The following is a 23,773-nucleotide window of genomic DNA, read 5'->3' as shown; positions in this document are numbered from 1 at the left end:
AATTTAAGTCGCAACAAATGACAATAAGCCAAATTGAACATGTGACAATGTTCAATTTGGCTTAGTCATAAAATTGTATACCATAAGGACATCTAGATATTGTGGCTAGCGTGACCTTTGATATGCAAAAAGCGCAAAATATAGAGGTCAAGACTCAAGACTCAAGAATTCTCTCTCTCTCTCTCTCTCTCTCTCTCTCTCTCTCTCTCTCTCTCTCTCTCTCTCTCTCTCTCTCTCTCTCTCTCTCTCGGAGTGTCGTGGTCAATGATTGTCTATCATAAAGACTATTTCTAATAACATTGATGGGACCTAATGTTTGCCCCACACCATAAAGAAATCTAGATTTGGATTGATTGGGTTTCTATGGATACAAGTCAAATGGGACAACGTTTCTCAAAAGTAAAAAGAGGAATGTGACATTTATGAAACAATAGATTTGGATTTTGTTGCCCCTCTTTAGAAATGTGTTGGGGGCATGGGATTTGATCAATACATGTAAAGAAAACTGAATAATGAATGGTGGTAGCCCCATGTATAATGTAATATACACAACACATATATCGGAACGCTTTCATACGGTCCATGAGGCCGATCTTGGCATGCCATTGTTGGCCTTCTTTGCGTCTCCGTCTAATGTGATGAGACCCAAATTAGATGGGTCTTCCAACATCATCTTGGCCACCAAATATCCCGCTATCGACCACGTTTGGTACTTTCGAGCTTGCTTTCCGATATACCGGCCAAGTTTCCCATCATAATACTCGGGCCAACTATCCTTGGAGAGCCTAGTTTCAAGTAGTTTAATAGCTTTCTCTGCCATGTGAGGCCTACCTGCTTTGATACATGCAGCTGTGAACAACCATACGAGCACTGCAAAGAGAAGGACCAATAAATAGATGGGTTACACTTGACCACCGCAATATAGAACTTTATAATATACAAAATGTACACTCTAGACTAAAGGAACATCTTGAGACATGAAAACTAGATAGATCACCAAAATCTACCTGGCCATGAACCACCATTGTGGTAGCTCCATCGTGTATTTTTGGGATCACAACCTGTTTCTATCCTCCATTCATGATTCTCCAATGCCGGATATGTTATCTTAAGAGGTAGTTCTCCGATGAGCTCTTCCCATCGCTCCTCGAATAAATCCATGATCCCTTCCTCTTGGGATGGGGTTGCGAGCGATGACAAGATCGCAACGCAATTACCCAAACAAAACCATCGGAAATCCATCCTTGCTGGGCTCACGTTCCCGATGAAATAACCTCCTTTCGTAGGGACAAAGTCGAACACCCAATCAGGGATGGAGTCAGGAATGACATTGAACTTGTTGACAGCCGTATGCGAGTACTCTTCCGTCTTATAACGGTACACCTTATTGAGTTGCTCGAAATCGAGCCAATAATATGATCGCATGTGGTAGCTTAAAGCTCGTAGCCGTTTATCGATTCTTTCGATGAGCTCCTTCGTAGTAGTGTCTTGTTTAAGCATCGATCTCGCGCATTTGAGTGCCATATAAAAGAGAGATTGAATGTCAATTGGATAGCCATAAATGCCCTGGGAGAAGAATTCGATGGCCAAAAGGAGTTTAGTAATGGCGATGACCAATCTTGTGTCTCATTTTAATGTGGATGCACAAGTACCACACGTTTGTATATATATGTATATATATTGAATACAATGTCAACAACTAATTAGTTGGCCTTCAATGATTTTATAAAGTAAAAAGTCACCCATGTGAGATTTGTATTCATACCGAACCTTCCACAACAACATACTTTGTATGTTATGTAACATGTTAATAACTCACCATTCTCCGATCCACCATGGAGCATCCGTCAGCACAAAGGAGTGTCGGGAATGTATCGAAGCCTTCGGCAAGGCAGAGATTCAAGATGAGCCCCATGCCTTGCTGACAATCGGGACGTTCCGCGAGAGTGGAATCCCCAACACACTTGCAATAAGCTCGTAAAAGAATTATCCACCAGAATCCGGAATCCACCGGAGCCACCCTTCCGATTGCGCTCTCTCCGAAATCAGCAGTTATCTTTTCCTGGTTGCGTAGAGGATCGATGTGCACCTTGAAACTGGCCGGCATTGCACCTTTGCCGAGGGTGAAATTGTCAATTGTCTTTTCCCAATTCGATTGAAGCCGGATCGCCTTCAATAAGAAGTTCTTCACAATCTCTGTCTCATTGTTCATGAGGAACGCTAGTGCGCTCGGAACGAAATCACGTACGAAAACCTGCAAAAACAAGGAAGGCGATTATATATAGAAGATGGAAAGGCAAGTAATTTGCCCATGGATATACATATTGACAGGAAGTCTTAAAAATTTTCACATGTGGGAAATCCTCTACTCTCCCTCCCTACACATGTTTGAACCACAGTATGTGAATTCTAAGAGAAGAAGAACTTTCAAAGGGCCCTAGCATGATTTTCATTAAAGTCATATAGGCATTTGCTCATAATGCCCTTTGCCCACATGTGGAAGAGCCCTAGCATTTCCCATGGAAAGGAGCCCAATTCACTCCATGTTTCAGTACAGTGTTTAACATTTCGAGCTTCGGCATGGGAGGTTCCACACACCTCGAATAGATGTGGTAGGAGGGGGGCCAACAACCCATCAGTACTCCCAATCACACCGAGCTAGGTGTGCTCCACCTTGCCTGCAGAAGCTCATTCTAACGGGATGTCCGAGTTCCGACAATGAGATACCTGGTTGTAGTTGAGGGTTTCTTCTGAAGGATCTAAGGCAGCAATTGTGCCGACCGGCTCACCAGCGAATGTCACGATCGACTTGCGAAGGCAATCCCATGCATCGAAAAAGGTCGGGTTGGGTTCAAATGGAACCTGTGAGGTAAAGATATCGGAAGACGGCGATCTTGGAGTCGTTTCTTCCTGATCCAGTAGGGAAGCTATAGATTTGACACTGGGGGTTCTCACAAAAGGAGGGGTGTCGATGTGAAGCGCTTCGAGGTAGTCCGAAGTAAATGCTCTAGAGTTTATTCGAGAAACGGCTATACTCCTCGACTTGGATCTACTCAGTGCTTTCTCTAATTTGGAGGCAATTCCAGGGGCATGGCTTGGGATATCCATGGGGAAGGAGAAATCCACGTCAGGTGACAAAGGTGCAGCAATTGAGGAAGTGTTGTCAGGAAGGGGGGGCATTCTCTCTATCTCTGTCTCTATATAGATAGATAGATTGGCACAAAATTGAAGGAGTGTGTGGTGTATAATATGTATATATTTCTCTCTCTCTCACTCTCTCTAGGAGTGTGTGTGTGTGTGTGTGTGTGAAGGAGTTTATAAAGTGTGAGGATTAAGGGGAGTGTGTAGAATTTGAAGGTTATTAGGAAGGTGTTAATAAGTGAAGGGTGATTAGGAAGGAGCTCTGACCTTAATTGGAAGGATTAAGAAACAGAGGAGGAGGGGGGAACAGGGGAGGAGGAAGAAGAAGAAGAAGAAGGGTAATGGGAAACGTGGAAGTATCTCTCTTTCTTTCTCAATTTTATTCTGTCCGCCTTGTGATTTTGTTGTGACTTTTGAAACGGCCCTCGTTGGCGTCCCCCGCCCACGTGTCCGCTTCCCATTGGCCTCCTCCCACCCCCCTTCCCTTTCAAACTTCGCCCGCCTCATCCGTTTCCTTAATAGGTCTTCGTCAACGAGGGTGTTTCACGTGACCATTCCACTTTCACACTTGTCCGCCCGGACAACCCCAACCTTATCCACTCGCTCCACTATGCCTTCACACACACACACACACACTCTCTCTCATCGAGTGTGTTCCCACACGCGATTGATGGCTCTCCAACCCCCCCCCCCCCCCCCACGCAAACCGTGCGGCAGCCTTAGCGGTGAGAAACATGCCTTCCCATACACAAATTCGGGTTGAAAATAAAAAGAAATTCATACGACCCTTGCTACTAGGGAACATGGTTCCCCGAAAGAACGGGCAAAATTGAGCTAAATAAGCCTAATACACGAATGACTGCACACGTCTATATGTTGGATGCAGTACCCATCGTGTCGTTGTGCTTATCCAAATTTCATCGAGCTTTACAAACAATCGTTGACGGTTTTGGGTTGACGCCCCCCGTAATTCCAAGAGTGGCTTGTCTTGCTTATAGAATTGCATAAAGAAGGAATACGTCCCCTTGCTTTTTCACGCACGTCCTCAACTTTTATAGACATTCCCATGGGAGGGCGGTTTCATGCTTCCTCGAAAACAAAGGTAAATTTTGGGAAAGTATAAAGATTAACCCATCTCATGAAATTTAGTATTCAATCTCTCTCAATAAATTCCAATAACTCTCTTGAGAAATACCTTAGTTTCATTGATCCAAGGTCTCTCTTCAATAATATCTTAGTTTCACCAATCGATTATCGAAGGATACTTTTTTTCCAAAAAAAATGATAATTTCATTTATTTGAAACTAATAGTCACCGCATTATTAATATTCTTCCTATCATATACCAAAGTAGGAATTCATAGATCAATATCCTCGATTCTCATTTTTTGCCACTCAAATTTTACAGACATTCACATGAGACCATAATTTGGGTGGTTCCATTAAAGACAACAGATTTTGTAATTACTAACTTATGTTACCAATGAGAACCTTCGTGTGAGATGATAGCATACAACAACTACAAATCACAAACAAGACGGTGCATTTATGGCCTAAAGTAAGTTTAAAATGTGTTCGCCCAAATGTAAAAACCAATATCCTTTATACACCATCTGGCATCAATTGCGAAAAATAGTCTTGTTTCCTTTCTTGTTTTCTTCAATTTGAAACACAATTGTAATTTGCAGATGGTTCACTAGAGTTTCCTCTTACTCAATTTGTGCCAAGAGCATGGAAGTGCACATATTTCACATTGTTTTTAGTTAAGCTGAAATATTTTTATTCTTAGGAATTAGACTCTTTGTTGAACTTTAGATATTTAGCAACAGTTTTTACTAATTAGACAAAGCCTTTAATAAAACCAAGACAACACATTCTCTTCATTCTATAGCGGGTGTTAAGCAATTGCCTTCCTACGACATTTGTTCTAAGATGCGCCAAGTTGTTTACATGATTTAGATTTTGCTTCATGAGCTAACAATGCGATTAAGAGTCTCCATTTGGTAATATATTATATATGAGTAAATAACTTGGTATTGTTGGCAAAGTTCTAGTTTTAGGGTTTGTAAAATATAAAGCCCCATGTTTGCCTCTTATAAAGCCTTCACAAGTGCAAAAATTCAAAGTCTTTTTGTATCGACAACAATATTCCACCAACATTGGGTTGTAAGCCAAATTTTCATATGTATATTGGTCAATATGAAAAGGTTTTAAACTTGTCAAGATACCATGCTCTAGATAATATTAATCATGTTTTCTTAAAACGTGGTAATTCATATGGGAGTAAGGATATCAAATGATATATTGAAGAAATATTGATGTTTTACCTATCACAAGAAATTTCATGTCATTGGAAGTTTTATTATTTTAATGTGCACATGTACTCCAAGTGTCGATGTCTTGTTATAAATGCATTATTGCTACAATTGTCTAATATATATATTGTCAACACAATACTCAAATGGTTATGGAATTGATGGGGAATAATATATTCCGACCCTTTTGATAAGAATAGTGTAGATTTACTAGAAATAATGATACAAAATATGAAGGAATGATAATGAATTCATGGCTGACCAAAAATAAAATTTATTGTAAATTTATCATTCACATTTTAAAAGCAATAAGATGACATTTCCACCTAAGAAACTGATTTGCTCTTCAAAAACATGCAGAAAGTCTTGGTGGCCATTCCATAAGCTAAGAAGTGGTCAATGTAGCATACAGGGCAGCTGAATAGCCAATAAAGTAGATTATTAAGTTCATCCTTTGGTAGCTAGTCTTGGTGGCCATTCCATAAGTTAAGAAGCGGTCAACATAGCATAAAGGGCAGCTCAATAACCAATAAAGTAGATTATTAAGTTCATCCTTTGGTAGCTCAAAGACACGTATATATGAAGACCATATTCTTGTAAATCAATCTCTTGGTTATGACTTCTTGAACTTTACAAGTTAGAGTAACGTTCCGCCTTGATAGATCACAATCATGATCTCTAATGGCATTTTCATTGCATCGTTGGAGATATCCACTTTCATCAACACGGCTCCCACTTTATTGCCATTATTGTCACCATTAGATTAAATCACTAAAATGTCTTGTAAGTTGTGATATTGAGTTTGTTCCATTTAAATTTCAAACTTTTGAATTCTCATAAGGTTGGTCACTAAAAGAAACTAAATAATAATAAATTTTAATTAGATTTGCTAGTTTACAACATCACGATTCACACTAGATATATCTCATCTTGAACCACAAATGCATTAACAAGCATAATTAAGAGCAATGAAAAATTGAAGTCATGATCTTTCATAAGCAATCCATTACTCATGAGTCACGATCACATGATTAATTTGCTTATCTTTACCTCACAAATTCAAGATGGATGGTGATGTTATTACAATGAAGGTGTAGTCCTTGTACTACTTTGCAACTTTCTCATTTTGTATCTCATGGAATTTGGTACAAGGTGAACTAATGTAACCACATGAGAAACTCCCATTTTCTATTTGTTAACCAACATCCAAATGTTTCCCAAGAACAATGTTGTTTCCTTGTACACGTCTTTTCTGCTACTCGTTTGTTGGTTAGTTAATCGTGCCTTTCTTCATGTGGAGTTCAAAGACAAAGATTCCAGAATCCACATGTTCACCTTTTCAAAATATATCATAGGATTTGTTTCAAGTATTGACTGAGCCAAAAAATGACACATGATTGGATGCGTGAGTACCCATCTAAAAAACTATGAGAAATTGAAAAATCTTCCTAAGATTGATTCTAAGTCCCGACACCGCGCCATCTTCTCTTTGGCCAAAATTATAGCTCCAACAAAAATTTGAACCCCGCCCCGCCCCGTCCCACAACCCCCCCCCACAAAAATAAATAAATAAATAAATAAATTGTTCCCCCAATAATATTCCTATCTTGTCAATATGTCTAAGGTGAGCCTTATATAAGATAGAATGATCTTGCTCAATTTCGAGTTCTCCTTAGTTTTCATCCCCAAAGAATAACTAGTTTAGTTAAATCTAGATGTTGGGGATGTTCTTCCACTCTATGTTAGGTGGTTCATGCATCTAAGGACCTACCTACCCCTTTGTTTTCCTTGGTAGAGGGGTAAATGGGTTGACCTTTAACTAGCAATTAATGAGGCTCAATGCAAAAACATGTTTGCTTAAAATTCACAGCTTTTGTAATTGTCCATTGTACAAGACGTATAGCCAACATCAATGCATGGGTAGAATGAATAAAATATCAATGAACAAAAAGTGTATAAAACCATAAGTAATGTTGAATTCCATTATATCACCAGGAGTATTAAGCTTATCAGCATTGTGTCCAAATGCATTAAACTGAAAACCCTGACGAATGGACATTGTTCCACAGACCCATATAAATTTCTCTTTTGTTTTGAGATGTTTTTCCTTATGAAGGGGATTTATGCTTTGTATATAGATGAGGATGTAAATGGTTGTTTCGCTGAAGGAACAAACACAAAGCTTCCAAGTAAAGGCGCCAAAATGGATAAAGTTGGGCACATCAAGACATTGAAGACTGCACATGTGCTAGAAGCAATGTTAGATGAATATCACCTTATCTGGAATAGAGAGAGCCACCATATCAAAAGAGTTCTGTTAAAAACTTAGTATTGCATTTCCAAGATTGTGGATTAAACCTATAGCAGGGTGGAAGTTCAGTGGATCATACGGATACTATCATTCTCACATATCAAAAGTCATGCAAACTGTTGGAACTATGTCGTCAATGCAAAGAAAAGAATTGAAACAACTGAGAGGAGGCTGACATGCCGTAGAAACTATCTTTAAAAATAAGCTGCAGCATATTATTATACAACATACCAGATACATGATTCCATCATCAAGACATCACAAGAATTCTCTCTTTGACGAGTTTTTTTTTCTGAAAAGGAACTGCCACATGTTATAGGACACATTACATATAAATTTGCATCATGAAGACCAGATGAAATCTCTGTTTCGGTTCTCTTGTTCTATGGGTTTTAGTGAATAAGATGCAACATGGTATGTAACACCCTAGATACAAAATCTCATCATCAGAAATAACTTCTCTTTCGTCTTTCCCTTTGTTGGTAAATGGGTTGCAGCATATTATACAGTACAGTAGATACTAGTTCGTCAATACAAAGTACTAGATATGACATTTGGTCACACATCTATGAAGCAGCTCTTTCAAATGCACTGAACCATCATATCTCCTTTATGATTGGACATGAAAGATGATGTTTGTCCATAGCATTGGAGACATAAATGCTTTGCACCCAATAAGGCACCAGTCATCAATGTTAATTCATTCTCTGAACTAGTCAATCCTTGCCTATTTGGCACTAATCGAACTTTAGAATAAAAGACCAATAATATTGTATACTGTTATTAATCATGTGCTCACCTGATTTTGGTAATGTATGAAAGGACGCCAGTCCTTGGGGTTACAAAAGTATTGTATCCAAGGAAACAATCTGGAAATTATTTATTGCCAAATAGCTTGGTTTCCACAGATTTTGGGAGTTTTATGGTTATACTTTAACGATCATAATTTTGAAAAGATTCACAAATTTTACAAAGCAAAATATGGAATCACAAACAATATCCTATAAGAAAAACTAATTTTTTGGAAATTTTTAAAAATAATCTATAATGCTACGGTTTTCTACTCAATAAAATGACACAAACACTTATATTTGGTAAATCCACGAGGTTCCTAACTTTTACCCTGATTGTATTCAAATGGTTTCTGGAATACTAGGACGGGACATATTGCCTCAATCTGTAGGTACTCTCCAATTTCCAATCAAGTATATCCTAATTGTTCACCTTTTTTGAGAGGTTAAGGTTTAAGTAATGCAATACCAGAAATAAGTGTTGCATGATATCTCGGTGTCTAATACATTATTCAGGACCCAGTGGTTTGTTTACCAGTTTCATCACATGGAACCTAGATGTCAATTCCTGACTTGTGATTCCCCTTCTCCTGAGCCAGGACAACAGAAGTCATAAACAATTTCTTGAAGGATATTCCTCCTCTAGTTTTAAGGGATCAATGGGAGCAACGATTATTTGAATATCACATTAAGATAAATCCTCGAATGGTATCCTCGTTTACCACACCATCCTGTTGTGAGCACCACCACTTGGTACAAGTATTTCTATCATGTCAAATGAGGCCTGGATGCAACTTGACACAGACAAATTGACTATTGTAATGTGTAAGATCACATGATACCAATCCTCATCTAAGAGCCCTTGCTCTTCCATAATAATGAAAAGCTGCAAAGTTATTGACAGTTGGATGGAACCGTAAGTAAGACTAGATCTTTTGAGTATGTGGAGTAAATCAACCAATAGATCCACATTCATTTGATAGATGAAACAATAGTGTTCTATTGGTTCGAGTAACTTCATTACTATTTTATATCCTGGCCACAACTTCGTCTAAAATGCAAATATGTATAGCTTTTTTGTTCTTAAACGGTTCCTGCAATTAGTCATGGTGCATTTATGATATCTGCGAAATGGCTTCATGAGAGAAGAGCACAAGAATAGGAAGAAAGAATGATCAGCCCAAAACATGTGGGAACACTTTTTGCTGCTTTATTTTCCACAGTCTTCTTCCAAACCGTAAACTTACTAGGCATTTTTTGTTCTGCTTTGCCAAAATATCTAAGACTAATTTCCTGCAAAACATTTTGCAGTTTCCTTTACCATCACGAGCACCATGTCCATGGCCTCTCCGTGATTCGTATGCAACAGATAATACGATGTTTCAACAAGCAGTAAATCCAAACAACCTTTTTTTCATTACTATGATATGAGAGGGAATGCCTAGAATCTCTCTCATATCTTGGTTGCGGAATCATGCTATGTGAATATGTAAAAGTAAAGTAAACCCAAAATTTAAAAGAAACCGATTCAACAGAAACATGAATAGAAAGACAAAACAGAAAGCCGAAACAGACACACCGAAATGGAAACAGCTTTAGAAGAGAAACGAAAAAGAAAACTTAAAACGGAAAAGAGGAATAGGAACAGACCGCTTGCACACGCAGAGGAAAAGATCAGAGAAGAGAGATGGGTAAAGATGGGAGGAGAATTAAAAGGAAATTAAGAGGAGTGGAAAAGGTTCAATAAAATGTGCACCCGATAAGAAGACAGCCGACTGACTATCCATCAATCAATCGATGACAGAAGAACGACAAGGTCGAGCTCGCTCGCTCTGATTAGTTTAGTTTAACAATGAAGTGTGATTAAGGGGAAGATGCAATTAAGCCTAGGTCTTCATGATTAGTTTAGTTTAATAATGAAGTGTGATTAAGGGGAAGATGCAATTAAGCCTAGGTCTTCATGATTAGTTTAGTTTAATAATGAAGTGTGATTAAGGGGAAGATGCAATTAAGCCTAGGCCTTCATGATTAGTTTCGTTTAATAATGAAGTGTGATTAAGGGGAAGGTGCAATTAAGCCTAGACCTTCATGATTAGTTTTGTTTAATAATGAAGTGTGATTAAGGGGAAGGTGCAATTAACCCTAGGGCTTCATCGTTGTGTAAGATAGATAGAAGGTGCTCACTATTTGGCCGCCAAAGCATCATCACACATATATAATACATATGTCTGCCGCCACCATACAGACAAGTTTCTCCTACTGGAACATGTTGTAATGAAATCGATCTTCTGTTAACTTCATGGTGTCTATATGGGCAATAAGTAGTAGCGTTGATCAATGTGAGTGCCATTCAGATTGGTTATGATGGTTAATATAGTACGTAAAATTCGAGTTCGTCAAGCATAACATTCGTTTTAATACGTTGGAAAACGAATGTGAATGTTATTCAAACATTCTTGTGTTTTTTTTTTGTTTTTTTCCCATTTTTTAGGCTTATTTACCTCATAATAAATAGTTAATCCAAAAGTATGTATTTATCATTCTTTGAGGGTGTTTTTCTTACGCATATGGTATGTATGGTTCATACTATTCAACTTATAGCAACAAAATATCGTGGAGGTGGCACCATCGTGTTAAGGCCTTGGTATTGCTCCCCATTTAACCTTTGGGATATTGTGTTAAGTATCTCAACTAGATTTGTTTCCACAAATGGGCCAATATATGTATGATATTAGAAATGCTTTTATGAGTCTTGACCTGTGGCACCAAATTGAAACATTTCCATGTATTGTGTGTGCATTTGGTACTAACCTTAACAGTTGAGAGTGCATCTTGTGCTTTGGAGAGAAATGTGTGTAAGGATAAGTCATGATTGGTAATGCGGAGAAAGAAAACTCAAGTATGAACAAAAATGGCTCATGGGAGGAGAGTATGTTAATGTTAGCTGCAACCTTATTTGGACCAAATCCTTGCATAGTTAATGAGTCTCCTTATTGTTGCCCCCATCTCACACTAAAGAGAATGCGAATTAAGACACATGGAGGCAATGGTGTGAATGGCATCTCAGAGATATAAAGTGTTGTTTGGCCATTTGGCCATTTGGGCCAAATCCTTGCATATTTATCCTTATAGTTGCCCCCACCTCACACCAAAGAGAATGTGAATTAAGACATATGGATGCAATGGTGTGAATGGCATCTCAAAGATATAAAGTGCTTAAATATGTATTGTAATGTGTGAAGCATGAACATTTTCATAGCTAAAGAGTCTCCTCACCATTGCCCCCATATCACGCTAAAGGCATGTGAATTAAGACATATGGAGGCAATGTTGTGAGTGGCTTTGCAACTTGGTGCCCTTAGAGTTATCTTTTGATGCTTCAACACGTGACATTACCGACGTAGTGTCGACACTTGTTGATTACTTGCCATTCACTACACTTCCCATGCCTTTTTAGAGATATTACATTGGCGTTACTACCAAAGTGACAAGTTTAGAGGCAAGGAAAAAAGCATCAAGCTCTTTCTAGCTTCTTCTTTCCTTTATTTTGTTTGGGGTATATTATGGATCATACTAAAGATGAACAGTAAATAGAGATTAGGGAGAAGAATTGACTAAGGATGCTTGACCACATCGACCAACCCAAGCGAAGGACATGAGACAAACATAAAATACATTAGGGAGCTTGGCCACACCAATAGATTCTTGACAACATCTCAAGATGTCGTAATGAGGGGGTAACTCATTCACTTTATATAGTCCAACACCTAAGGTTCCTAGAGCACCACATGACACATGTATGTAGGTCCTTATGGGTTTGTCCTAGTTCATAAGATAATTGGTTTCCCAACTATTCTCTCCATAACTCATTAAAATTAGCTTTGCAATTGGTTCTTAAGGTTATGCCTATAACAAAGTAGAGTCTTGGTCTCTCTTGTCCTTCCTCTCTCTTCTCTCTCTCTCTCTCTCTCTCTCTCTCTCAACATAATGAACCGACTAGGAATCTCAAGAGTGTTTGAAACCCTATCACCCTCCCAACAAAGAATAACGTATTACCACACTCTTTAGTCTCAACATAATGAACCGACAAGTAATCTCTTATCATGATGAAGTAGCTGAGTGCACATTAAACTTAAAACTAAATTATCTATAGTATTAGTGTAGGATTTTTTGCATGCAATTAATAAAATTAAACCACACATACGCACACATGTATAGAGACTTTATTATTGTTTTCCAAAGTCAATTATGGCCTATGTGTGGAACTGAGTTGTGACTTCTGATGTTCAAGAATTTTATCAATAAACATTGCAATGAATATGTGGAATGTGTGTAGGAATTGGTTCAAATTGAAAAAGTGTGGAAAGCAAACTCAAATGTGGTAGAATGTAGAGGCTTATATCAAATTGTGATACTTTGAATGTACACTTCTTCTCTCATGTTTCCAGAGTATATGACCATAGTGGGCATACAATGTTCTTAAAAATATGCATATGATTAAGATGATGGTGGATAAATAAGTCATTCTAATAATGAATCATACACAACCTTTTTTAATTGGTTGGTGACTATACAACATATGACTATAGTAGGTGTGAAATGCATTTTTTTCCTCACTAAAAGTGATAACATTCTCCCAATTCTAGATAACCATGTGTTTTTTTTTCAAAATAAAATATCCTTCCATTAGTTTAAAAAAAAGGTCATAACAACTACAACATACAAAATATTTTTTTCCCAACCCGTCTTATGTAAGACAATGGTTGAGGAAACAAATATATGTACTCCAAAGTAGAGGAAAACAAATTCTAGATAACCATGTTATCATAATATATTAACGCTATGCAAATTTTAGTAGGAAAATAAGGAAGAAAGGGTGCCAATCATCCAACCACCTCTTAGCAAGGGTGAGAGACGGATCCAAGTCCCCACTCTCATACCACCAAGTACATATATGGACCACACCTTGGGTTTGAAGAAGGAGGCACGCATGTTTGAAGCTAGAGCTTTACCACTATGTCAAAATAATAAAGAAAAGAGATCCCCCTCATGAAGGTAGATAGGCTTTTAATATAAGCTCAAAGCTTGGGCCCTTGTATGTTTCACACCTTTTTTTATAAAAAAAGCAACCAACTGTAAAACACTCTAAAGTTATCTCCCATTGTGGGATTGAGATAACTCAATCCTCACCCTCGATTCCTTACGAATTAGCCCACAACTACAGTTACAATTATGCTCCTAAAATATGCACAATCCTCATTAGCATTGCTTGCACTTCAATGTGCATTTGCTTACCTTGTTTATAGAAATCCACCATATCAAAATTTCCCCAAAGCCTTTGTAACTCATTGATTGTAAGCTTCTAGGAAACACTCATCCTATGTTTCTCTGGTAAAAATAGGATAAAGAACTAAATGACCAAGTTTCTCTATTGATAAACAAAGTGAGGTGTTGTAGTTTACTAAAACTAGGACCATGCATATCAACTACCAAACGTTATCCCTATTGGTTCAATGTTATCTATGGAAAGAACTAGTTAGATATGATGTACCTCGATTGCAAAATTGAGGTACTCATTGTTTATGTCTATCCAAGTGTCACGGACACACCAACCATAGACTAGGACAAAGCACGAATGACGAGGCTTTGATCGATAAAGCTACGAACGTGAAATTGGAAGTGATGAGGTTAGGAACTCTAGAATATGTGAGTGATGAGACTATGAACTTAGGAAGCTAGGATTAACTGGAGAGCATGAAGACAAATATGAAGAAGGCGACAATATGGCATGAAATGATAATACTAAATTGATGTGTCAATAACTGGTGTTGAATCCCTTTTGTCATGAAGACAACATTTTGGTTATCAAGAACCGAACCCACAACTTCTTGGTCTATGTGTTGAACCCTTAACCATTATAATAACATATATGTTGTGTGATTATAATAATTATGTTTCTAATTATTACAAGATATTAGAATATTCTAGAACATTCTAGATTATTCTAGAACATCCTTTAATATTTCATGATTATATTTCTTATCATAAAATCTAAAATATTCTAGAACATTCTAGATTACTCCATAAGGACCTATAAATAACTGTCTATACATTCGTTTCAACTCATTCGGTTCAACACCAGTCTTTAGCCCTTAGCCTACTCATTGTAATCTTGTTTCATCATAATATAATCTCATTTCTATTTCAAGTCTTATCTCTCTCACTCTCTCACACACACTCTCTCTCCCACTCTCTCTCTCACGCACACACACACGCACACCCTCTCTCTTTCGCTCTCGCTCTCGCTCTCGCTCTCACTCTATCTTCTACACACGAGTCTCAACAGCTTGAAAGAGACCAAGGAGGTCACAAGTATTTCTATTGTGAGCTAAAGTACATACATTAGAATATTTTGGAGAATAGTCTAGAACCCTCTAGAAACTTCTAGTTCTAGATATTTCTAGAGGTATGTGTCTAGATTGTATTTCTAGATCAAGTATATCATATATAAATACATGTTCATATCAAGATGGTTGAGCATGACATCTTGTTGATGTGATGTGAGGTTGCAGGTTCAATACTCACCAACTATGTATTTTATGTCACTATATCGTAACTTTATCCTCCCCTTTACAACCACCTTTTGGAGAGCATGGTGAAGGGGTGAGCTGAAAGAGAAAACTGGAGTAGATTAATGAGTGAGCAACCATAAGTAGTCCTCACCAAAAATAGGAACATGAGTGAACATGAGCGACCATGTGTAGTCCTCACTAGGAATCGGAGCACTAACGGGCGTGAGCAACCATGTGTTGTCCTCACCGGAGATGGGAACACCAACAGGTGTGAGCGACCATGTGCGTTCCTCATTGGGAACTCAAACACCGTTGGCATGAGTGACCATGAGAAGTCCTCATCGGGAACAAGAATACCAACAAGCGTGAGCGACCATGTGCGGTCCTCACCGGGAACACTAACACAAATGAGCGTGAGCAAACATGTGCAGTCCTCACTAGGAACACGAACACCAACGGGCATGAGTGACCATGTGCGATCCTCACTAGGAACAGGACACCAACGAGCGTGAGCAACCATGTGCGGCCCTCACTAGGAACTAGAACACGATCGGGCGAGAGCGACCATGTCGTCCTCACCAGGAATTGGAACACCAATAGGTGAAGGAGTGCATGTGAGACAGCTGACTTGAATTCTTCTATCATGAGAGGGTAAATAATCGAGGTTGACCCAAAACAAGGCACAAACGATAGCGCTAGCGAGAAACCGGCGCGATCCCCACCAAGAGAGTGAGTGGTTGTGGCCCCCATTGGAACTAAAACGTGAGCGATCAAAATCGACCCTCGTCAAAGAAAATGGAGTGCAAGAGAGAAATGATGTAATTCCCACTAGGAAAGTGAGCGGTTGTAACCCCCATTGGAACTAGGAAAGTGAGTGATCGAAACCAATCCTCACCAAAATTGTGATGCAAAATGATACTTCTAGATTATGACAATGACAATGATGAAAAGAATGATCAACCAAGAAAAGTAGTATTGACGAAGATGAAGGTTTGGCGAAGTAGTGTTGAAGAAGACAACAAGAGGGACTAAAAAATGATGATGTCAAAGACGAGGCAGTGAAGACAATGATGATGAGGAAGCGTCTCTAGAAGGAATGACTTTGACTATGGTGACTCTAGAAGCAACGAAGATTGTGACAATGATGTCAAACTATAAAACTAAGGATGCTGATGATGGTAACTTTGGAAGCAAGGACAATGACGATGGTAACTCTAAAGCGAGGACGGTGGAGACAATGTCTTTAAAAGAAAGGATATTGACAATGATTATGTGATGCCTCCAATGGAAGGGATTCAACCTGTCAAGGACACACCAACCATGGACTCTAGGACGAAGCACGGGTGACAAGGCTACGACCGATAAGGGCACAAATGTGGAACTAGAAGTGACGAGGCTAGGTACTCTAGAAGTTGTGAGTGATGAAACTATGAACTTAGGAAGCTAGGATTATCTCGAGCGCATGAAGACAAATATGAAGAAGGAGACAATATGGCATGAAATGATTTAATACTAAATTGATGTATCAATGGCTAGTGTTGAATCCTTTGAGAGGGACCAATGAGGTTATAAGTATTTATATTGTGAGCTAAAGTACATGCATTAGAATATTCTAGAACCCTCTAGAACCTTCTAGTTCTGGAACTTTCTAGCGGTATGTGACTAAATATATGCTCATAGATACACATTCCTTAAGTAGTGAAGACATGACCTCTTTCCCAAGAGGCGATACTAGTGAGAGAACTTAGAGAGAAGGTGACTACATAAGCACCCTTCTCCTTCTCTTTGTAAATGTTGGTCATTCTTGTCTCCATGCTAATACAATTTTCTATTTTTTGTAATCGTGAGTTCTCTCTCTCTCTCTCTCTCTCTCTCTCTCTCTCTCTCTCTCTCTCTCCACACACACACACACACACACACACACACACACACACACACAGAGTTCTTCTGTTGCATAGAATCCATCTGATTCTCTACATGGTATCAGGGCGCGTTGTTGCTTGATCGAAGCCCATCGGCTTTGCGTGTGTTGTGCCCAATCCTGCGTTCAGAAAGAACCGATTGATTGTTGTAGCAACAATCTATACAATTCGTATCAAAGAGAAGAAGAAGAAGAAGTTCGACAATGAACACTTAGATGGGAAGCACTCTTCCTACCGAGAAGCTCGATAGAAACAACTTTGCATCTTGGGAACTTACAAGATGCACCAATACCTTGTCCGCCAAGGCTATTGGAGTTATGCCGAAACAACCAACGAAAATCAACCTAACCCAACGCATGTGTCAGAACCAAGAATAAAAGATAGAGTGATGGAAGAAGGATATAAGAGAACACGAGAAGAAAGGAACGAAATGCTAAGAGAAGAATGGGTGTATTAAGATAAAGAAAGAAAGAGAATGGATACAAGATATGTAATGAGAGCTAAAGACTAGTGTTGATTCGAATTGATTTGAGAATACATGTATGCCCTTATTTATAGGTTCCTATAGAATAGCTTAAAGATTTCTATAATGTTCTAGAATGTTCTGTCCATTCTAGAATGATCTAGAGTTTTTACAATAATCAATGTAATACAAAAAGTAGTTTTAATCCTCTCATATGACAATAAGTTATCTTAATGGTTGAGGTTTTCAATTATGGATTACAAGGTTCGAGGTTCAAGTTCAGGTGACACCATAATGGTCATGTGTTCATGACACTATCCCTCCTTCGTTAACATTGTAGGGTTGGGTTTGTTTGGATAGTGGCGATGGAAGTCGTCAATAAGAGCTTGAGCATTACAAATGTTATAGACAGGTTCCCAAGTGCGATCACTCAGAGCATAGCCAAACCAATCAACTAGATAATAAAGCTTATTGCGCACAATCTTAGAATCGAGATAGTAGGTACCTCGTATTCAGGGTCATCAACCAGTTGGACAGAAGGTGGTGGTGGTACGACACGATTAGGAATTAAAGAGGTGCGGCAAGGTTCCAAAAGAGAGCTACGTATTCAGGGTCATCAACCAGTTGGACAGAAGGTGGTGGTGGTACGACACGATTAGGAATTAAAGAGGTGCGGCAAGGTTCCAAAAGAGAGCTACGTATTCAGGGTCATCAACCAGTTGGACAGAAGGTGGTGGTGGTACGACACGATTAGGAATTAAAGAGGTACGGCAAGGTTCCAAAAGAGAGCTACGTATTCAGGGTCATCAACCAGTTGGACAGAAGGTGGTGGTGGTACAACACGATTAGGAATTAAAGAGGTGCGGCAAGGTTCCAAAAGAGAGCTACGTATTCAGGGTCATCAACCAGTTGGACAGAAGGTGGTGGTGGTACGACACGATTAGGAATTAAAGAGGTGCGGCAAGGTTCCAAAAGAGAGCTATGAAAGACTGGGTGACGCCGCATATGTGCAAGAAGGTTAAGAAAAAATGTTGCATCATTAATCCACGTTGTGATGACAAAAGGACCTAAGTGTTGATAATCAAGCTTAGCACATGGGCGGGTAGTCTTGATGTGACGACGAAGCAACCATACTCGGTCACCAACCTTAAGATGATGCCGATCAACATTAGTCTTATGGTGTGCTTGCGCTTTTTGAAGACGTGAAGATAACTCAAACCGGATTTGTTGTAGTCGGTGGAGGTGATGCGCCACACTAGGGTTTCATGACACCTCAGGAAGATCCAGGATACACCATCGAGGGTAGTTGCCAGTGTAGGCAAAGAAAGGATGTGTAACTTCGGTAGAAGAGTGTACCGTGTTATTGTATGCAAACTCGGCAAGATGTAAAATATTACTCCAATCATCTTGTTGATAACTGATGAAGCATCGAAGACACTGCTCGAGCGTTGGATTTGTGCGCTCTGTTTGTTCGTCAGTTTGTGGATGATAAGCCGAAGAGAGTTTGTAGGAGATTTTGAGGCTTGCCCATAGGTGCTTCCAAAAGTGTGAGATAAATTGAGGACCTCGATTGCTAATAATATCATTTGGGAGACCATGATGGCGAAACACCTCACGTATAATGAGATATGCAGTTTCTTCAGTACTAATGGTCTTTTCACACGGTAAAAAATGTGCCATCTTTGTGAACCGATCCACTACTATTAAAATACTATCAAAGCCTTTGGAAGGTGGCAGATCCATAATGAAATCCATAGAAATAGACTGCCAAGGCTTGCTGGGAGGTGGTAATGGTTGTTGTAAGACATAAGGATGATGCCTGGGTATTTTGGCACGACAACAGGTGTCACATGTGCGAACGTAATTTTCGACAAATTTTTGCAAGTGAGGCCACCAAAACAAATGTTTCACCAGCTCAATGGTCTTGGCAATACCAAAATGTCTGGCCATGGGGGCATCATGACAATGTTCTAACACTTGAAGTCGGGGTGATCCGTCAGGGATGTAAAGGAGATTCTTGTAGAAGAGTAATTCATCTTGCCACTTCAAGTCCTGATAATGTTGATATGACCCTTGTAATGTGGAGCAAGATGGACGACTTGAACCAATGTGGGCTAAGACATCCTCAACGAAATCATCAGAGTGAAGTTGTTGCCAAATAGTGTCAAGAAGGGTAGAATCAAGTGGTGTGGCATAAATTGTTGTTGCCTGTAGCTTTGATGGCCCGAGAGAATTTGCTTTTGATTGTCAAAGGCCGCATCTCTAGGTCGAAGATCTAGATACGAAAGCCGAGACAACGCATCTGCTTTCCCTTGTTGTTTTCTAGGGCGAAAAATATGTGAGATTTTTGCGAGTTGTTTGAAAATATGTGAGATTTTTGCGATCACTATAATGATAATCTGATGAGGCAATCCTTCTAGAAAATGACGCCATTGCTCGAATGAGTCGACCACATCTAGTAACTACTTGTTATGCACCTCATAGTTTATCTCCGAAACAGTAAATTTTCTCGAGTGAAACGCGACTGGATGAGTCTACCCGTCCTCGCCTGGTTGCGATAGGATACTCCCCAATGCGAAGTCTGATGCATCTGCCTCAATAGTAAATGGCTTTTTGGGATCAATATGCGCTAGGATAGTTGTTGATGTGAATGCCTCTTTCAACTGAATAAAAGCCTTGTTCGCTTTGATACTCCAAAAAAAAGCTTGATTTGGTGAGTTGGGTGAGGGGCAACACAATGCTTTACGTATGAATTTGCGATAGAAGTTCGCAAATCCGAGGAAACACTGGACGTCCCGAACTGAGCATGGGGGTTTCCATTCCAATATCGTTTGGATTAAATTTGTTGGATCCATGAAAATAACCTTGGATGAAATAGTGTATCCCAAAAATTCGACTTGTTTGCAATCATGATGAGAAAGATATTCAAGAAATCCGGGAAAATGTCATTTGCCATATGTTGAAATATTGCGGGTGCATTTGTGAGCCCGAAAGGCATGACTATATACTCGAAATGACCATACCGAGTACGAAATGCAGTTTTCCACTCATCTCCTTCCACTCATCTCCTGGTCGAATTCGAACAAGATTATATGCACCCATTAGATCAACAAAACCCACCAATGCGGTAGAGCATACCTATTCCTTATGGTAACTTTATTTAAGCCTCGATAGTCCACGACCAAACGAAGGGAGTTGTCCTTTTTCTTCACAAAAAAGATAGGAGCACCAGTTGGAGACTTTGAATGTCAAATAAACCCATGTGCAAGATTTTCCTCGATGTATTCTCGAAGCACCTCAAGCTCAATGGGTGATAAATTGTAAATCGAACCCCATGGTGGCGCTTTTCCTGGTTGGAGATCAATAGGATAGTCGTACGATCGATGCTTTGGAAGAACACTAGCTTTGACTTTGTCGAAAACATCAACATAATCTTGATATTTTTTGGGAATTTGCATGTCTGAATTCCCTTGAGTGGCACTAGAAGGTGTCATTGATACTACAAATAAGAAAAGGTCCTCCTTGCCTCCCACTTGGCGCAATTGTTGCAATGTGATGGCTGAAATTTGATGAAAAGGAGATGGTGCATTGGTAGAACTATATTCTTATATCCTTCTTCCATCACTCTATCTTTTCTTCTTGGTTCTGACAGTTTGATTCGAATTGATTTGAGAATACATGTATGCCCTTATTGATAGGTTCCTATAGAATAACTTAGAGATTTCTATAATGTTCTAGAATGGTCTATCTTTTATCTTCTCATATGACAATAAGCTAGTATCTTAATGGTTGAGGTTTTCAATTATTGATTACAAGGTTCGAGGTTCAAGTCCGGGTGACGCCATAATAGTCATGTGTTCATGACAACATGTCGACTACCTAGGTTGGGAGCAAGCGGCGAGTCATGTGTTGTATTACCTTGCATCATGCATCCATGATCACATGCTCGGTTACATCTAACAGGAAAAAACGTTGAAGGAGGCATGGGGGAACCTCAAGAAAATTATCGCAGCCAACACGATGACAAGAAAGCTTCAACTCCGTCAAGAGTTGAACGGTATACAACAGAGGGACATGTCAATCGGCAACTACACCCTGAAGATCAAGGAGTTGTGTGATGCCCTCGGGTCGATCAATGTTAGCATTGACGACGATGAAATGGCCAAATGATCCGACTATGTGGAAACTGGGGATGCCATAATTCACCCCATTCAATATGTCGGCAATGTCCCATTTGGGGAAGAAGGCAACCAAACCTACATCAAGAACGTTCTACATGTTCCTACAATAACAAAGAACCTGGTCTCAGTTGGCCAGATAGTTTAACAAGGCATGCAAGTCTGCTTCAACGATGGATAATGCTTCATCGAAAAATAAGGCCGACTCATCGCTTGTGGTCGGAGAGAAGGTCAAATGTTCATCCTCGATTCTTGCGAGATGAAATCGGCAATGTATGCCAAGGGCCAAAAGGCCGACACTGACATAAAGTTGTGGCACAAAAGAATTGGCCACATTAACCTCCAAAATCTCAAAGGAATGCAGTTGAATGGAGTCATCATCGGACTTTCGACTTTTACCGAAAAGGAGAGTACCGGCGTGTGCGAAGCTTGCCAATTCGACAAACAGCACCGACAACCGTTCCCAAAGGAGAGGAATGTAAGCATAGGGATCCTGGATGTAATACATTCAGATGTATGGGGACCAGCCCAAACGACAACATTTGGTGGGTGCCGATACTACGTGACCTTCATCGACGACTTCTCTAGGAACACCTGTATCTACCCATGTGGCAGAAGAGTGAAGTATTCAAACACTTCCAAAAGTTCAAAAACGAAGTTGAAAAGGCAATTGGTCGCCATGTCCAATGCCTTCGATCGGATGACGGCAAAGAGTACTTCTCCGATGCCTTCACAGCATACCTTCGACAATAAGGAATTCGGCAGGAGTTCACCCTCTCTCTCCACACACACACACAGACACAGTTCTTCCGTTGCACAGAATCCATCCGATTCTTTATAGAACTTATGCAAAGCGAAGGCTTCTCTCCAAGTATACTAACCCTTATTGGCATCTTGAGAGTTTGTGGTAGCACATGAGATATAGAAAAAGGAAAACTAATCTACAGTAAATTTATAAATAAGGGTCTGCTGGAGAAGAATGCAGTGATTGGAAATGCTTTGATTGACATGTGTGTGGAATGTGGTGTACTCAAGAAGACTCAAGAAGTGCTTGAAGGGCTTCTTGTCTGAGGAATAGTCTCTTGGTCTGCATTAATTTCAGGGTATATCCATTAGGGGCAAGTTCTTGAAGCACTGAAGTGTTATAAACGTATGCAAAGTGAGGGGCTTTCTCCTGATGTGATCTCATTCTGTTTGCATTTTTAAGGCTTGTGGAAACATATGAGCTCTACACAAGGGTAAACAAATGCATAATATGGTTCTCATCTCAAGGTTTCTGAAAAATGATTTTATGCTTGGAAATCCCTTAGTGGATATGTAAGCCAAATGTAGATTGTTTGAAAATATCAGAAAGTGCTTCAAGAGCTTCCTATTCGAGATATAGTCTCTTGGAATGCACTTATTGGTGGGTATGCTAAACAGGGTCAAGGCCACAAAGTGTTGGACTGTTTTAAACTAATTCAGGATGATGGCATTGCCCTAGTTACTAGCACATTCATTTGCAGTTTGAAGGCGTGTAGCAACATAGGAGCATTAGGAAAGGGCAAACAAATTCATCATGAGGTTGTCTGTACGGGCTTCATGATAAAGACGTTTTATTGGGGACTGGTTTAATTGATATGTATGCCAAATGTGGTGTGCCTGTTAAGGCACAAGAAGTTCTTAAAGAGCTCCCTACCCAAAATGTTATCTCTTGGAATGCACTACTTGCAATATATGGCCAACAAGGTCAATGTTATGAAGTGTTATACGGTTTTGAACATATGCAAAGTGAGGGGCTTTCTCCAAATGCAGTCACCTTCATTTGTACATTGAAGGCTTGTAGAAGCACAGAAACAATGCACATAGGAGAGAAAATTCATGAGAGAATCATGAGTATGTAGTTAATGGAGGGGGGTACTGTACTTGCTACCACCTTGGTGGATATGTATATCAAATGTGGGATGCTTGCAAAAGCAGAGAAAGTGCTAAAAGGGCTTCCTGATCGAAATATTGTCTATTGGAATGTGCTCATTGTTGGATATACTAAGCATAATCAAGTTTATGAAGCCTTAGTTCTTGCTCAAACAAATGGAAAATGA

At 39.4% G+C, this 23,773-nt stretch overlaps 3 protein-coding genes across 4 annotated transcripts; 1 reads left to right on the top strand and 2 right to left on the bottom strand.

Annotated features, from left to right (window-relative positions):
* Nucleotides 1-403: 403 nt before the first annotated feature.
* LOC147862431 (putative alkaline/neutral invertase F) lies at nucleotides 404-3,246 on the bottom strand. Its single transcript, XM_087320896.1, has 4 exons — nucleotides 2,728-3,246; nucleotides 1,820-2,254; nucleotides 1,008-1,566; nucleotides 404-870 (listed from the first exon to the last, which is right to left on the bottom strand). Exons 1-4 carry the CDS (start codon nucleotides 3,178-3,180, stop codon nucleotides 572-574), a joined length of 1,746 nt encoding a protein of 581 aa, XP_087177022.1. The 5' UTR covers nucleotides 3,181-3,246; the 3' UTR covers nucleotides 404-571.
* Nucleotides 3,247-7,959: 4,713 nt separating this feature from the next.
* On the bottom strand, nucleotides 7,960-10,406 carry LOC147862430 (uncharacterized). Of its 2 annotated transcripts, XM_087320718.1 has the most exons (3): nucleotides 10,314-10,406; nucleotides 8,566-8,635; nucleotides 7,960-8,493 (listed from the first exon to the last, which is right to left on the bottom strand). In XM_087320718.1, the coding sequence occupies exons 1-3, from the start codon at nucleotides 10,342-10,344 to the stop codon at nucleotides 8,349-8,351; spliced, it is 246 nt and encodes an 81-aa protein (XP_087176844.1). In that variant the 5' UTR covers nucleotides 10,345-10,406; the 3' UTR covers nucleotides 7,960-8,348. The 2 variants fall into 2 exon arrangements, with proteins under 2 accessions (XP_087176844.1, XP_087176843.1); XM_087320717.1 differs by lacking the exon at nucleotides 10,314-10,406 and adding an exon at nucleotides 9,280-9,712 and having other exon boundaries at nucleotides 7,960-9,147.
* Nucleotides 10,407-16,237: 5,831 nt separating this feature from the next.
* LOC147862429 (pentatricopeptide repeat-containing protein At4g18520, chloroplastic-like) lies at nucleotides 16,238-23,773 on the top strand. The gene is made up of 6 exons (XM_087321100.1): nucleotides 16,238-16,337; nucleotides 22,618-22,757; nucleotides 22,809-22,871; nucleotides 23,043-23,255; nucleotides 23,342-23,567; nucleotides 23,652-23,773. The coding sequence occupies exons 1-6, from the start codon at nucleotides 16,238-16,240 to the stop codon at nucleotides 23,771-23,773; spliced, it is 864 nt and encodes a 287-aa protein (XP_087177226.1).

Source organism: Azolla caroliniana, unplaced genomic scaffold (assembly GCF_043228905.1).
Source record: "Azolla caroliniana isolate FFs.n. ecotype wild unplaced genomic scaffold, voAzoCaro1.0.p SCAF_6, whole genome shotgun sequence".
Taxonomy (NCBI): Eukaryota; Viridiplantae; Streptophyta; class Polypodiopsida; order Salviniales; family Salviniaceae; genus Azolla; species Azolla caroliniana.
Note: the sequence above shows the minus strand (reverse complement) of the source record. Positions and strands in the feature narration are given on the sequence as shown.

Bases quoted from the DNA above. Each gene is read 5' to 3' on its own strand.
- LOC147862431 (XM_087320896.1), bottom strand. From the start codon at position 3,180: ATGCCCCCCCTTCCTGACAACACTTCCTCAATTGCTGCACCTTTGTCA. The intron at 1,567-1,819 runs GTGAGTTATTAA...TTCTTCTCCCAG, and splicing joins CCATGGTGGATCGGAGAATG to GGCATTTATGGCTATCCAAT. The intron at 871-1,007 runs GTAGATTTTGGT...TTCTCTTTGCAG, and splicing joins CAATGGTGGTTCATGGCCAG to TGCTCGTATGGTTGTTCACA.
- LOC147862430 (XM_087320717.1), bottom strand. From the start codon at position 9,578: ATGAAGTTACTCGAACCAATAGAACACTATTGTTTCATCTATCAAATG. The intron at 9,148-9,279 runs GTAAACGAGGAT...GTCCTGGCTCAG, and splicing joins GCTCACAACAGGATGGTGTG to GAGAAGGGGAATCACAAGTC.
- LOC147862429 (XM_087321100.1), top strand. From the start codon at position 16,238: ATGGTGACTCTAGAAGCAACGAAGATTGTGACAATGATGTCAAACTAT. The intron at 22,758-22,808 runs GTCTGAGGAATA...TATATCCATTAG, and splicing joins AAGTGCTTGAAGGGCTTCTT to GGGCAAGTTCTTGAAGCACT. The intron at 23,568-23,651 runs GTATGTAGTTAA...TTGCAAAAGCAG, and splicing joins AATTCATGAGAGAATCATGA to AGAAAGTGCTAAAAGGGCTT.